Source organism: Phyllostomus discolor, chromosome 9 (assembly GCF_004126475.2).
Source record: "Phyllostomus discolor isolate MPI-MPIP mPhyDis1 chromosome 9, mPhyDis1.pri.v3, whole genome shotgun sequence".
Lineage (NCBI taxonomy): Eukaryota > Metazoa > Chordata > Mammalia > Chiroptera > Phyllostomidae > Phyllostomus > Phyllostomus discolor.
Window position 1 is genome coordinate 56,038,293 of NC_040911.2, and position 16,146 is coordinate 56,054,438.

Here is a 16,146-nt window from a genome sequence, read left to right on the forward strand (position 1 = left end):
CTATCCAGTCCAGAATCATGTACTACATTTAGTTGTCATATCTCTTTTGTCTCTTTTATCCTGAAAAGTTTTACAGCCTTTCTTTCTCTTCATGACTTTGACATGTTTGAAGGGGATAGGCCAGTTATTTTATAGGATACCTCTGAATTTTTAAAAATATATTTTATTGATTATGCTATTACAGTTGTCCCATTCCCCCCCCCTTTATTCCCCTTTGCCCTGCACACCCCCTCCCACCCACATTCCCCCACTTTAGTTCATGTCCATGGGTTGTATATATAAGTTCTTTGGCTTCTACATTTCCTATACTATTCTTAACCTCCCCCTGTATATCTTCTACTTACCATTTATGCTACTTATTCTCTGTACTTTCCCTCCCTCCCCTTTCCACTCCCCCCTGATAACCCCCCATGTGATCTCCATTTCTGTGATTCTGTTCCTGTTCTAGTAGTTGTTTGCTTAGTTTGTTTTTGTTTTTTGTTTTTTGTTTTTTTTAGATATGGTTGTTAATAGCTGTGCATTTGTTGTCATTTTACTGTTCATATTTTTGGTCTTCTTCTCTTCCTTAGATGAGTCCCTTTAACATTTCATATAATAAAGGCTTGGTGATGATGAACTCCTTTAACTGACCTTGTCTGGGAAGTATGCCCTTCCATTCTAAATGATAGCTTTGCTGGATAGATTAATCATGGATGTGGGTTTCATGAATTCATGGATGAAGATTTCATGAATTTCATGAATTTCATCAATGTTGCCTTTCATGAATTCGCATACTTCTTTCCAGCCCCTTCTTGCCTGTAAGATTTCTTTTGAGAAATGAACTGATAGTCTAATGGGAACTCTTTTGTAGGTTACCATCTTCTTATCTCTTCCTGCTCCTGGGATTCTCTCCTTCATTTTTACCTTGGCTAATGTAATTATGATGTGCCTTGGTGTGTTCCTCCTTGGGTCCAACTTCTTTGGCACTCTCTGAGCTTCCTGGACTTCTTGGAAGTCTATTTCCTCTGCCAGATTAGGGAGACTCTCCATTATTTTTTCAAATAAGTTTTCAATTTCTTAGTCTTCCTCTTCTCCTTCTGGCACCCCTATGATTTGGATGTTGGAATGTTTAAAGATGTCCTGGATGTTCCTAAGCCTCTTCTCATTTTTTTTTGAATTCACGTTTCGTCATTCTGTTGTGGTTGAATGTTTCTCTCTTCCTTCTGCTCAGAACTGTTGATTTGAGTCCCGGTTTCCTTCCCATCACTGTTGGTTTCCTGTACATTTTCCTTTATTTCACTTTTCATAGCCTTCATTTTTTCCTCTAATTTGTGACCATATTCAACCAATCCTGTGAGCATCCTGATTACCAGTGCTTTGAACTGTACATCTGATAGGTTGGCTATGTTTTTGTTGCCTAGTTGTATTTTTTCTGGAGCTTTGATTTGTTTTTCCATTTGGGCCATTTTTGTTTGTCTTGTTGTACCTGTTACATATGAGGGGTAGTGCCTTAGGTGTTCACCAGTGTGGGGCAACCCAAGTCACTGAATTGTGGTGCTGTATCTGGGGGAGGGGTCAGAAAGGGAACTGCACCACTTGCTTGGCTCTCTGCCAGTTTTCAGTTACTTCCTCTGCTACCCACAATCAAATTGGGGCTTTCTGGTGCTGATTCCTGGGTGGGCGGGTTTGTTTTAGGACCCTGTGGGTATCTCCAATGAAGTCTCCTGTTTCACTGCGAGTTTCTCCTGCTGTCGCCTCCCCCTTGCAGGTGTTTTCAATCAGAAGCTTTGAGGCTTTTTTTCCCCTATACTGGAACCCTGGGTTGCATGGCTACCTTACTCCCCAGTTATTCCTCCCAGTTCATCTGCATGCAAGTGTGGGACCGCCCAGTCCCTAAGCCACTGCCTCTCCTGGTCTGTCAGCCACCACCTTGCCTGCCCTGGTCCTCCAGCCACCGTTTTGCCCTGAGTCCTCTCCATCCAGCTGGCCATCTCTACCCCTCCTACTGGTCTTGATGAATGTTTCTTCTTTAATTCCTTGGTTGTCGGACTTCCATACAGTTCAATTTTCTGTCAATTCTGGTTATTTTTTGTTTTTAAATTTGTTGTTGTCCTTTTGGTTGAGCAAGGTGACACAGTGTGTCTACCTATGCCTCCATGTTGGCCGGAAGTTGATGCCTCTGAATTTTGGTTTGTCTAATGTTTCCTGATGATTAGACTCAGATTCTGCATTTTTTTGCAGGAATGCTATAGAAATGCTATTGTATTTTTCTCAGTTGATCATGTCATGGTTCTACTGTTGGGTAACACTTGGTTTCTTTACTCATTAGTCTACATTCATATTTGGGTCCTGTCCACTCTCCTGGGAACCCCATTCCATCTCACTCAGGTCTGTCCAACAGCTGCCTCTGGCAGACTTGTAGTCACGCCTCCTGATCATAGTCTATGCCCCCAATAGGTCTTACTACAAATTCTTGTTTCTGGTATAAGAGACATTTCTGATATTCAGATCACATCTAGACTTGTCAGTAGATGGTCAGTCCTTTCCTGCCCTCTTTTTGGATTCTCTTTGACTTATCACTCAAGTGTTTATCCTGCTCCTCATCTTCGGAGCAGATTTCTGGAACAGTGCTATTTCTCCTATTATGATTTTACAATATAAAAATTCCTTTCATGATAATAACAGGAGGAGGAATACTAAAATTTGTCAAGTATTTGCTCTGTACTATGGGCTGTGCCCAGATTTTATCTCACTGAATCCTGACCACAGCCCTATGTGCTAGGTACTATTATTTTACACATAAAGAAAAGGAGACATAAAAGTAACACACAAGATGAAGTAACATGTTTAAGGCAACACAGTCAATAAGCAGTGGAACTGAGATCACACAGTGAAAGGAAAAAGAATTGTGTTGGATACTGAGAGGTGGTAAAGAAGTAGGAAAAATTCTGCCAATTCCAAGTGTCAGCAAGTATCATTTAGTGATTTGTTAGTCACTGGAGACGAGAGGCTGGAAGAGTGAAGTGAGATGGTGGGGGATGTAGATTTAGGAACCTTTAGCATAGAGCCAACAAATAAGTGTTTGGAATCTGCAAACTCTCTGAGAAAGATGTGTAGAAATGGTGAATCAAAGCTCACTATTTGGGAGTGACCACATTTAAGGAGGAGAGGAACTTCTGTAGATAATGAAGGAGAAGTCTGTACTATGTTTGGAGTCACTATTCTATCCCTAAAAGGACAGGTCCTGGGTATAAGAGGCAGAAGGTGGAAATCAAGTGTTCAATAAACACAAATTCATCACTGTTCTTTCTATTCTGGGCCATGCACTGTGTTGGCTGCTGGGAATGTAGAGATAAAGAAAATTACCTTGCTTATCAGTAATAGTTTGTAATCAAGTGAAGCCTATTTTATGTTTATTTAGGATAGTAGAGGAGTTGTCCTTAATGCCATATGTGTAAGACATTTATCAAAACTACCTTCAAAATTTAGAACATAGGTTCTAGAAAGCACTCCAGTAAAATTCCCCAAACTGTTTATATTTTCCTCTAAGATGGCAAATAATAGTGGTCATGCTGTTGATGATGTGATCTGGGAGCCAGAAGATTTAGCCACTTAAAATTAGTCTCAATTTTAAACCTGTCTAAGCAATTCTCTGGGCTTCAGTTTTTCGTGTGACAATAAGGATGCTGGTTTGTCACATGAAAAACTGAAGCCCAGGGAATCTTAGAGAAGAATATAAACAGTTTAGGGAATTTTACTGGGAGCCAGGTAGTCTCTGGAGGTATGGAAACTTGGCTTTTGGAAAGTGGGCATCAAATTGAGTAGAGGCATTATTTTGGCCAGCCTGAAATCTTGGGAACTCTCCCACCTCACACCCCAGTGGAATTCTGCTGGTGAGTGCATTGCCATCCTGACACATTTGAGACTTTCTCTAATCTATTGGCTCGTTAAAGTGATTCCTGAGAGTTTCCAAAGCACTGTTCCTCTAGACTTCACTACTTCTGTTATGAAGTTGTGGGCTACTCCCACAATCAGTCAGAGTGCTAACTTCTTCCTGTTAGCCCACCACATTTTATCAGTTCTACCTCAGGGCCATGTGCTGAATTCATTTTTCTCTCATCATTTCCAGTATCATCACCTTCATTTATCTCTCTTGAATTATTGCAACAAGCTCCCTAATTCTTTTCTCTGCTTTCATTCCCTCCTTCATCTAATTCTTGCACATTGCTGTCAGATTAATTTTCTAGTAATGAAATCTCATGATTGTATTTGTTTTATTTCCCAAGCACCCATCTGATATTCTGTTTTATAGTATTCTGCCAAGTGATCATCCAGCCCATTTTATTTATTTTTTATGCATTGCATTTCAATTTTAAGCACATCTGTCTATTATAAAGGTTTTACTTATATTGAAGTCAAATATTTTTCCTTCTATATACTTGTTTTATGGATGTAATTTCCTCTTGAATATCTCTGAAGATGCTAATAAGAAGGTTTTCTACATTCTCTTTTGTTTACTAGATTAACTCTTCTCTCAGAGGTCAGTTGCTTTGCTTTCTTACCCTCATGCTTTTTCATGAACCTGGCTTTCCTCAAATGTTCTGTGAACCTTGATTGTTTTTCCGTGTCTATAAAAATGATACTAGATTGCTCTTTATTGGAGTCTGGTGTGGGTTTCCTCAGCAGTTCTGTGGTCATAGTTCCAGCAGCAGGAACCAAGTGGTTTGTGTGGGGAGTAAGTAAGCTTCCTTGCAAGTGTGTACAAGAGGAAGAGTAATGGAAGGTCTTCAGTTGCTAAGTCTGTACTATTGAAAAAAGTTGTATATTTAAAAGAAGTGGGGTAGGTAAAATATTGTAGTTATTCATTTAAATATCATAGCGAGCTTTCAGTTAACACTGAGATTATTCAGTTTGGAAAAATCATACTTCTGTTATAGGTAATCATTTTTTGGTAATAATTCTCAGAGCTCTCTATATTCTGGGTTTAATTTGAGTAATTGTTCTCTAGGTCTGCTGCACAGCTTCTATGCTGAGATTTACTTTTATGATGTTCCTCTCATGTTTCTTGATTTCCCATGTCTTTGTCCGGGGGTGGTGGTGGGGGTGGCTTCTTAGAGAACTTCTTTAAATAATTTTCTCAGAACCTGTGGATAGTAAAACCTTTTAGTCCTTGCATATATAAAAATGTCTTTATTTTTTTAAGAGAGAGAGGAAGGGAATGAGAAAGAGAGGGAGAGAAACATCAATGTGTGGTTGCCCCTCATGAACCCCCAGCTGGGGATCTGGCCCACAATGCAGGCATGTGTCCTGACTGGGAATCAAACCACTGACCCTTTGGTTCACAGGCCAGCTCTCTATCCACTGAGCTACACCAGCCAGAGCAAAATGTCTTTATTTTTAACCACACTTGAATTATAGTTTACTTGGGTATAAAATTTCAGGTTCAAACTAAACTTCCCTTACAATTTGGAATGCATTTTTCAGTTTTTTTCCTTCAGTCTAGTGTTATTAATTCGAAGAGTGATGATGATAGGGGACTTAAGAGTTGGGAAATTTTGGTTTGGGGTAAATAGTTATAAGCCTAGCAAGTAATGTATATGTTAAAGTTTTTGTTTCAGGAACTATAGATAAGGCCCATCCTGGCTCCTGGGAAAACAGCCAGCCTCCTGGGGCACTGATAAAGATTACCACCTGGGGACAAATGGAGGCATCCAGGTCATTGTATTTCAGAAAGGGGCAAATGGCATCTTCCCCTGGGAACAGCTAACTGCCCAGAACAGGAATGTTGCAGTTTCTTCTACCGGACCCTACTTGAATTTCAAAACCCTTCACTGTACCTTGTTTATTCCCTGCTATAAAAACCTTGGCTTGGACTTCCGGCAAGATGGAGGAATAGGTGGACGCACCGTTCCTCCTCGTACAACCAAGATTAGAAAACCAATAATTTACAACAATAATTTACTATCAGAATAACACCCAGATCCGGCAGAGGATTTATCTGAATGGAAGTCGGGCAGCCAAGAAGCTGAAGTAGACGCGTTCAGCCGGACTGGTAGGAGAAGACGAGCCGGCGGGCGCGGGGCTGGCTCGGGTCGGCGACGCGCAGAGGTCAGGGGAAGGTTTGGCGCGAAATCGGCGCAAAAGCCATCCGGCACGCAAGAAGGCAGCAGTGATCCCTGAGTACGCAAGCTGCAGCTGGCAGACCCAGAGGGGCAGCGATTGTGGACCAGGGCAGAACTCGCGGCCCAGAAGCCCAGACAAGGGTCTGAGTCCAGGGGAACGGAACTACCGCCATTGTTTTCTCCCACCCCGCTCCTGCTCCCACCCCACCCCCACATATAACGTCACAATCTAGCGACTGGGGTGCCCAGCCCCGGTGAGCACCTAAGGCTCCGCCCCCCACCGTAACAAGAGCAACCAGACTGGAAAAAAAAAAGGAGAGACAGGGGAAAAAAAGTATGTTTTCAACAGAGCAGATCAGTCCCCCAGGACTCATCATTTTGAGCGACCAAGAATTAGCCAATCTATCAGATGCGCAGTTCAAAACACTGGTGATCAGAAAGCTCACGGAACTGGTTGATTTTGGACGAAATTTAGATGAAAGAATGTAGATTACCATAAAACAGATGCAGGAAGACACGCGGAGGAGAGCCAATAGTGAAAGGAAGGAATCTGAGTCTCAAAACAATACAGTGGACCAGAAGGAAGATAGAATCAACCAAGCAGGAAAGCATGATGAAATAAGAATTCAAAAAATTGAGGAAAAGATTAAGAGCATCCAAGATACCTTTAAACGTTCCAATATCCGAATTATAGGGGTACCAGAATCGGAAGGGGAAAAGCAACAGATTGAGCACGTATTTGAACAAATAATAAAGGAGAACTTCCCCAATCTGGCAAAGGGAACAGTCTTCCAAGAAATCCAAGAAGCTCAGAGAGCCCCAAAGAAGTTGGACCCAAGAAGAAACACACCAAGGCACATCATCATTACATTAGCCAAGGTAAAAATGAAGGAGAGAATCCTAGAAGCAGCAAGAGATAAGGGGACAGTAACCTACAAAGGAGTTCCCATCAGACTGTCAGCTGATTTCACCAAAGAGACCTTACAGGCAAGAAGGGGCTGGAAAGAAATATTCCAAGTCATGAAAGACAAGGACCTACATCCCAGATTGCTCTATCCAGCAAAGCTCTCATTTAGAATGGAAGGGCAGATAAAGTGCTTCTCAGATAAGGTCAAGTTAAAGGAGTTCATCATCACCAAGCCCTTATTTTATGAAATGCTAAAGGGACTTATCTAAGAAAAGAAGATAAAGAAAAGACATGTATAGTAAAATGACAGCAAACTCACAAATATTAACAACCACACCTAAAGCAAAACCAAAAGAAACTAAGTAAACAATTAGAACAGGAACAGAACCACAGAAATGGAGGGCACATGGAGGGTTAGCAGCAGGGGGGTGGGAGGAGGAGAGAGGGGGAAAAGGTATAGAGAATAAGTAGCATAGAATGTAGGTTGAAAATAGATAGGGGGAGGGCAAGAATAGTATGGGAAATGTAGAAACTAAAGAACTCATAAGTATGACACATGGACATGAACTAAAGGGGGAAATGTGGGTGGGAGGGGGTACAGGGTGGAGGGGAGAGAAGGGGGGAAATGGGACAACTGTAATAGCATAATCAATAAAATATATTTAAAAAAAAAGAAAGATACAAAGATTAAAAAAAAAAAAAACCTTGGCTTGGAAAGAAAAGATGAAGACAGTCTGTTAGGGTATGAACCTACCATCTTCTTGATTGCCAGTCATCTGAATAAAGCGCCCATAAAGATTCAATCGCTGTCATTGCTTATTGGGTTTGGTAGTGACAGGCATTCCAAACTCCAGTGTCTTTTCCAGTTTCAATGATAATTTGATAATCTGTTTCTTGTTCCTTTATGGGTTCCTTCATTCTTTTTCTGAGAGTTTTTAGGATTTTCTGTTGCCCCTTAGAATTCTGAGTTGTCATAGAATGAGGCTTGATGTGAGTCTTCTATCATTCCCCTTGTGTGTATTCTCTTTCACTATGAAGATTCATGCTTCTAGGCCACAGAAATTTTCTTCTTCTTCTTCTTTTTTTGGCTGTTTATTGTTTTCATTTTGCTTTTGCTCTGGAGACCTCCCCATGATTTTTTTCAGCTATTCTATTGAATTTTTACATTTCAACAATTTAATTTCAATTTCCAAGAACTCTTTTTAAAAGATTACTTGACTTTCTTATTACCCTGCTTTTATTTTAGGGATGCAACAGTTTTGACTTTCTGAGGATACTGACTGGAATTTTAAAATTATATTTTGTTCCCCAAAAGTGTCCTTAGACTTTATAAAGAGAATCTTTTCCAATGCAGTATTCTTGGTGAAATTCCCAGAGGAGGAAACATATTTTAAAAATAATAGAGAAGATATCCAAACTCTATCCAAACAAGGGCTATCTCTGAGGGGTATAAATATAAACTTTCTACTTTATACAATCTTGTATTTATGTAATTTGTGTGGAAGATTTATGTCATTTAAGAAATGTTTATTGAAAGACTTGGGACTTCCGCCAAGATGGAGGTTAGGTAGATACACTTTGCCTCTTCATACAACCAAAAGAAGAAGAACAACAAATTTAAAACAAAAAACAACCAGAACTGCCAGAACATCAAACTGTATGGAAGTCTGACAACCAAAGACTTTAAAAAGACTCATTCATCTAGACTGGTAGGAGGGGCAGAGGTGGACAGCTAGAATGGAGAGGATGTGCAGCAAGGTGGCTGGCAGACTGAGCAGTTCCACATTTGCATATGGATAAACTGGGAGGAACAACTAGGGTGCAAGACAGACCACACACCCAGGGTTTAAGCATGGGGAAATAAAGCCTCAAAACCCCTGGCTGTAAAAATCTGTGGGGGTTGCTGCTGTGAGAGAAACTCCCAGCCTCACAGAAGAGTTCATTGGAGAGACCCACAAGGTCCAAGAATGTACACAAACTCACTCACCTGGGAATCAGCACCAGAAGGGTCCAATTTGCTTGTGAGTAGTGGGGGAAGTGATTGAAAGCCAGCTGAGAGACAAGCAAGCAGCACTGTTCCCTTTTGGACCCCTCTTCCACATACAGCCCCACAACTCAGTGATGTGGGTTTCCCCTCCCTGAAAAATACCTAAGGCTCCACCCCTTACAACATAACAGCTATGCCAAGACAAGGAAATATGACTCAAATGAAGGAGCAGATCAAAACTCCAGAAAAATAATTAAGCAATGAAGAGATAACTAACCTATCAGATGAGGAGTTCAAAACTCTGGTAATCAGGATGCTCACAGAACTGGCTGAGTATGGTCACAAAATAGAGGAAAAAGTGAAGTCTATGCAAAGTGAAATACAGAAAAATATACAGGGAACCAAAAGTGAAGGGATGGAAACTGGAACTCAAATCAATGATTTGGAACAGAAGGAAGAAATAAATATTCAACCAGAACAAAGTGAAGAAACAAGAATTCAAAAAAATGAGGAGAGCCTTAGGAACCTCTGGGACAACTTTAAATGTTCCAACATTTGAATCACAGGGGTGCTAGAAGGAGAAGAAAAAGACCAAGAAATTGAAAACTTATTTGAACAAATAATGAAGAACTTCCTTAATCTGGCAGAAGAAATAGACTCCTAGGGGGTCCAGGAAGTCCAGAGAGTCCCAAAGAAGTTGGACATACCAAGGCACATCATAATTACATTTCAAGATTAAAGATAAGGAGAGAATCTTAAAAGCAGCAAGAGAAAAGGAGAGAGTTACCTACAAAGGATTTCCCATTAGACTAGCAACTGATTTCTTAAAAGAAAGCTTGCAGGCAAGAAGGGGCTGGAAAGAAGTATTCAAAACCATGAAAGGCAAGGACCTACAACCTAGATTACTCTACCCAGCAAAGCTATCATTTAGAATGGAAGGGCAGATAAAGTGCTCTCAGATAAGGTCAAGTTAAAGGAGTTCATCATCACCAAGTCCTTATTATATTAAATGTTAAAGGGACTTATCTAAGAAAAAGAAGATCAAAAATATGAACAGCAAAATGACAGCAAACTCACAACTATCAACAACTGAACCCAAAACAAAAAGAAAAACAAACTAAGCAAACAGTTAGAACAGGAACAGAACCACAGAAATGGAGATCACATGGAGGGTTAACAGCAAGGAGGGCGAGTGGGGAGAATAGGGGTAAAGGTACAGGGAATAAGAAGCATAAATGGTAGGTACAAAATAGATATGGGAAGGTTAAGAATAGTATAGGAAATGGAGAAACCAAAGAACTTATATGTACGACCCACAGACATAAACTAAGGGGTGGGAGAATTCTTGTAGATGGGGAGGTGGTGCAAGGTATAGGGGAATAAAGGAGATAAAATAAATGGGACAACTGTAATAGCATAATCAATAAAATATACTTTAAAATATGTTTATTGATTTTGGGGGAAGGAAGAGACCTGGAGAGAGAAACATCTATCTGTGACTTTTCATATGTGCCCCAACTGGACATTGAACCCACAGTTTAGGCATGTGTCCTGACCAGGGATTGAACCCCAAACCTTCTGCTATATGGGACCATACTCCAACCAAATGAGCCACACTGGCCAGGAAAGAGTTATGTCATTTTTAATATCATTAAGGAAATGAGGAATAGCCTGGTCCTTGTTTCCCCTCAGTTAGCCCCCCTTCCCCTTACCCAGCCATAACCTACTCTTTTTCTGACATGACCTCTATTGCAACCTCCTCACTGTCCTCCTATGGGTTTTATGGTTCTTTTATATCATCTGTTCAGCAAATACTGAACAAATCAGTGAATAATGAAACTAGTGGATTAATTTTCTATCTCTGTTCTTAGATTATGGTTTCCCAGACTTGACTGAGAAGGCAGATCCCATAGGAGACACCAGCCAGGATCAAGAGGTGTCGAGCGTCCCCCCTCCCTTGCCTAAGATGAACCTGATGGAGCCACCCTGGCATATGGCTCCTGGAGAGGAAGAAGAGGAGGAGGAAGAGCAAAAAGAGGAGGTAGAGAAGGAGGAGGAGGAGGAGGAAGAACTGCTTGTGAACAGAGCTCAAGAAGAAGCTCAAACGCAGGTCTACCACTTTTCTCCCACTAGCAGCAGCACCCAGACTCCCCTGGCTCCCAAACACAGGCATAAAGATGTTGGGGACCAGACCTCCTCAAATGTGGAGGTAGGGAGCAGCATAGAGCCAAGCCTGTCACCACTCTCAGTCACCCCAAGTACTGTGACCCTGGGGGGTCAGGACTTTGCCAGCCAGGAGGCAGGGGGCACAGTGCTACCAGCTGCAGGGCATGAAATAGAGTTTGAGGCTCCTCAGGAGGCAAGTGAGAAGTCTACCATGGGAATAGCTGTGTTGGCTGGCAAACAAGGGGAAGTGCTGTCCTCAGCCTCATTCCCTCAAGCCCCCAGTGGATCTGAGACCCCAGATGAAGATCCCCTTTACCCTGGAGCCTCAGCTGCTTTTTCCCAGGCCCCCCAAGACAAGGAGCTGACACCTTCCTCTGCTACCTTGGGACAAGAAGACCTCAGCCAGCAGTCCCAGCAAAGGCATGCTGCTGAAGCTCAATCCAGAATCCCCTGGGATTCTACTCAGGTAATGTGAAAGTGTGTGCAGGCCCTTGGCCACGCTGGGGTTGCATGGCAGTGGGAGGTCTGCTAGGCTGAGGATAGAAGCCCATGATACCATGAACAGCCTTACAGAACTGTTGAGGATGCACACCTCATGGCCTGGCAATGGGTGTTCTCCCCACACTTACACACAAAATAGAAGTTTTGAAAGCTTATGGTGCCCTGGCCTGGTTTTCATTCATTTAGGTGCTATTGCTGCTACCCTTGGCTTCTACACTGCTTATGACAGTGGAGAGAGTTTGTGCTGTATTCTCTTCAGCTCTGTTCTCACACCTACTACTACATGTGCAGTTGTCCTCTGCTCCTCCCCTCATCATACCTACCCAGTATACACACACACCTAAATCAGTGCTCACACCTTTCAACACCAGAAGGAAAAGAAAGGGGTCCTAAGTTTTCAGCCGGTGCACCTGGCCCACAGGAATGTTTTTATTTGCACTACAGATTATTAAAAACGAATTTGTCAAGCCCTGGCTGGCGTAGCTCAGTGGGTTGAGCGTGGGCTGGGAACCAAAGTGTCCCAGGTTCGATTCCCAGCCAGGGTACGTTCCTGGGTTGCAGGCCAGGCCATAACCCCCAGCAACCGCACATTGATGTTTCCCTCTCTCCCTCCCTCCTTCTCTTCCCTCCCTAAAATAAATAAATAAATAAAATCTTTAAAAAAAAAACAAATTCGTCTCTAGCTAGGGCAAACCTTCTTAAGTCTAGCTCCTTTGGCACAGTTTCCTCTTCCTTTATGTCACTTTTGGCTTCCTCATCTCACTTGCTCTATGAAGATATATGGGTGTGTGAACCTTGGGTTGGATCCTGGGCATGTCATCTTCTTGCAGAGGCTCTCAGCTCCCACCTAGCTAACACAGACCTATACCTGGCCTTCACCTGCTAGCTTCTCAAAAATTTTCTACCCATGCTCTCTCTGGATGCCTTTCTTTATGCTCTTTGTAACTGTCACCCTTCTTTCTGTTTCATTGTACAGGTGATCTGCAAAGACTGGAGCAATCTGGCTGGGAAAAATTACATCATTCTGAACATGACAGAGAACATAGACTGTGTGAGTGCAGAACTAAGCTGAGGACCTCAGGCTGAGATTGGAGGGAGAGGGCAGAGAAGGGGCAGTGAAAGGGCAGTGGGTGGGCGCTGGGGAATGGGCAATGGACAGGGTGGAAAGCCTAGCTTTTAAGTCAGAGGGAACTAGCCTAACCCAGGGGATGAACCCACCAACATCCAAGAAGACAGTGCTTTCATATTTTCAAATTTCTAAGGACTCTTTTGTTCTTGTTCCCCTTTGTTTTCAATTTAAAGGAACAGTTTTGCTTATGTGTGCAGTATCTTAACTCTGAAGATATTAAAATAGTTTAAAAAATATTTTCTCCCTGTAAGGGTTGCTTTCCTGATTTCTTTATTTTTTTAACTTCAGTTTTTTCATGTGCCCACTCTCCTCAAATGTTTGGTGGCATTTGCCACCAGAAAGCTGGTTGGAAGCTTTGAGCATGCTGGTGGCATCTCAACTATGGCTTCTCAGGAGAATGGTCTGGCTGAATCATTTTACTTCAAAATTTCTAGTCTCAACATCTTTAGGTCTTTTCTCTTAAGTGATTAGATTCTTTGAAAAGGGAACTTCTGTTCTCCTGGGAGTATAAAGGGCTGGTTGCCAGTGTTTTGGGAGCCAGGGTTGGAAGAGGACTGAGCGTCTCACTATTAGAAACATGTATGTATAAATATATTTTACTGCTCTTGTTTGCAGTGTGAGCCTCCTCCCACAGTTGTGCCAGGTGTTCGCTAGGTTACAGATCCTCTGTTTTACCCTCATTAAAGAATAAACTTCCAGTCTTCTACTAGGGGGAAGGGATATTTGTCAGCTGTGCAGTTTTGGGAAGAGGAACTAGGAATCCAGTGGATGTCTAGACAGACTTCCAAACAGCTTTCTTATATCTAGTACAGTTTCATCCCTTCTTATAAAGATAACCAGTGCTGCTTATTCCAGAGCATTTGGGAAGTTTGATAGTATAAGTCTGATTGCTTCTCAGCTTTCTCTGTTTTGGCTTAAGATTTGACTCATTGGGGCTTGCTAAATCAGGGAATTCTTTTTTTTAAGTGTTTTTAAATTAAAATTTTTTTCACTGAAAGTTTACATTCAATATTATTCTGCATTAGTCTCAGATATACAGCAAAGTAATTGAAAAATTATGTACTTTATGAAGTGGTTCTCCCCCACATCAAGTATCCACTTGGCTCAGTTCATAGTTGTTATGATATAATCAACTATATTCTCTATGTTGCAATCTACATCTCTGTGACTATTCTGTAACTACAGATATATATTGCTTAATCTCTTCATGTTTTTCATCCAGCCTCCCTATAAAGGGGAGTGGACCTTCTGTCAGTCTGTTTTCTATATCTATGAGTTTTGTTTCTATTTTGTTTGTTTATTTTGTTCTTCAAACTCCACATGTAAGTGAAATACCATATGGTGTTTGTCTTTCTGTCTGGCTTATTGTTTAGTATAATACCCTCTAGGTCCATCCATATGGTTGCAAAAAGTAAGAGTTCATTATTCTTTATGGCCAAGTAGTATTCCACTGTGTGTCTGCATTGCAGCTTTTTTATCCGCTTGTCTACTGGTAGGGACTTGGGTTGCTTCCATATCTTAACTATTGTAAATAATACTGCAATGAAAATAGGGGTGAATATATTCTTTCAAATTAGTGTTTGGGTTTTTTTTTAAATATACTCCTAGGAGTAGAATCACTAGGTCATAAGGCAATTCTATTTTGAATTTTTAAAAGAAACTCTACACTGTATTCCATAGTGGTTGCACCAGTCTACATTCCCACTAACAGTGCCCTAGGGTTTCCTCTTCTCCACATCTTCGTTAGCACTTGTTTGTTGATTTATTGATGATGGCCATTCTGACAGTTGTGAGGATTATCTTATTGTGGTTTTGATTTGAATTTCTCTGATGATTAGTGATGTTGAGCAACTTTTCAGCTAAATCAGGAAATTCTAACTCATATATCCAGATTTTGTTGCTCTTGTTCTCCTCTTCTGTTTGGTTTTGGTTTTGTCTTTGTGGTTTTAAAATTAAAAAAAATTCTTTACTCTTGTTTAGTGAGTTTGGGGGAAAGTGAAAGTGCATGCATATGCTTAATCCAAAAGTGACCACTGAGGTGGGTTTTTTTTCAGCATAATTATAAATGGATAATTTTAACATATTGATGTATCTTAATCCATTGCAGTTATTATTCTTTTTTTAAGGATTTTATTTTTTTTAGAGAGAGGGGGAGGGAGGGAGAAAGAGAGGGAGAGAAACATCAATGGATGGTTGCCTCTAATGTGGCCCCAACTAGGAACCTGGTCCACAACCCAGGCATGTGCACTGACTGGGAATCAAACCAGCCACCCTTTGGTTCACTGCCCACGCTTAATCCATTGAGCTATACCAACCAGGGCCAGTTATTATTCTTATTAATGCTCAAATCCCCTGCCTTAAGTCAGTGAAAGCTTCTTTGAGTTGACTTCTGAGTCCTTTTGACCAACTTGTTAGTTCTTGGTAGTTTCCTTGCTTTCTTTCATAGTAAGATGTTCCCGACTCATCTTGTATGTTCCCTCCCCCACATTCAGAATCAACATTTCCTCAAGCTCTCCTTCCTTTTATTGAAAAACAGTACTTAGAGACACAATAAAGGTCCTGGGGGCCCTTAAATATTTGGTATGCATACTTGAACAATAAAATCTAAAGATAGTATTTCTTTTTCTTTCCAAATAACACAGATAATTAAAATGCTTTCATTCTGCTTTCTCTGATTTTGTCTTGTTTGTTATTCTCATCTAATATTTGATGTCTACCCAATTAGTCATGTTTTTATGATGGATATATATTTTCATTATGATAAAAAAATGAACAAAATTTGCCATCTTGATCATTTTTAAGTATATAGTTCTGTAAGTATAGGCATATTGTTGTGAAACAGATCTCCAGATCTTTTTAATCTTGCAAAACTGTACCCCTTAAATCAACCTCCCATTCCCCGCCTCTCAGTTCTTGACAACCATTCTATTTTCTGTCTCTATGACTTTGACTACTCTAGGGACCTCATAGAAGTGGAGTCATACAGTACTTATCTTTTTGTGACTGATTTATTTCCCTTAGCAGAATGTTCTCAAGGTCCATCGATATTGTAGCATGTATCAGAATTCCCTTCCTTTTTAAGGCAAGATAATATCCCATTGTATGGATAGAATATATTTTGCTTATTCATTCATCTGTCAATGAGTATTTGGGTGTCTTCCATCTCTTTGTTCTTGTGAATAATGCTACTATGAACATCGGTATACAAATATCTCTTTCAGACATTGCTTTCAATTCTTTTGGGTGTAGACCCAGAAGTGGAATAGCTGGATCATATGGTGATTCTATTTTTAATAAGGGATCCACTTTCTCTGCATCCTTGCCAATATTTGTTATTTTCTGTGTGGTTTTTTTT

The 16,146-nt window shown here is 40.9% G+C and overlaps 1 protein-coding gene and 1 long non-coding RNA gene across 2 annotated transcripts in view; one reads left to right on the forward strand and one right to left on the reverse strand.

The window, feature by feature from the left end:
- The window catches only part of PODXL2 (podocalyxin like 2), a 50,003-nt gene that overhangs the window by 22,608 nt on the left and 11,249 nt on the right, over positions 1-16,146 (forward strand). Inside the window, 2 exon segments of the mRNA XM_028524613.2 lie at positions 10,867-11,627; positions 12,639-12,713. Of these exon segments, the coding sequence (XP_028380414.2) occupies positions 10,867-11,627; positions 12,639-12,713 (836 nt within the window).
- LOC118496749 lies at positions 379-15,869 on the reverse strand. Its single transcript, XR_004899309.1, has 3 exons — positions 15,713-15,869; positions 2,406-2,410; positions 379-390 (listed from the first exon to the last, which is right to left on the reverse strand). It is a non-coding gene; the product is annotated as an uncharacterized LOC118496749 (long non-coding RNA).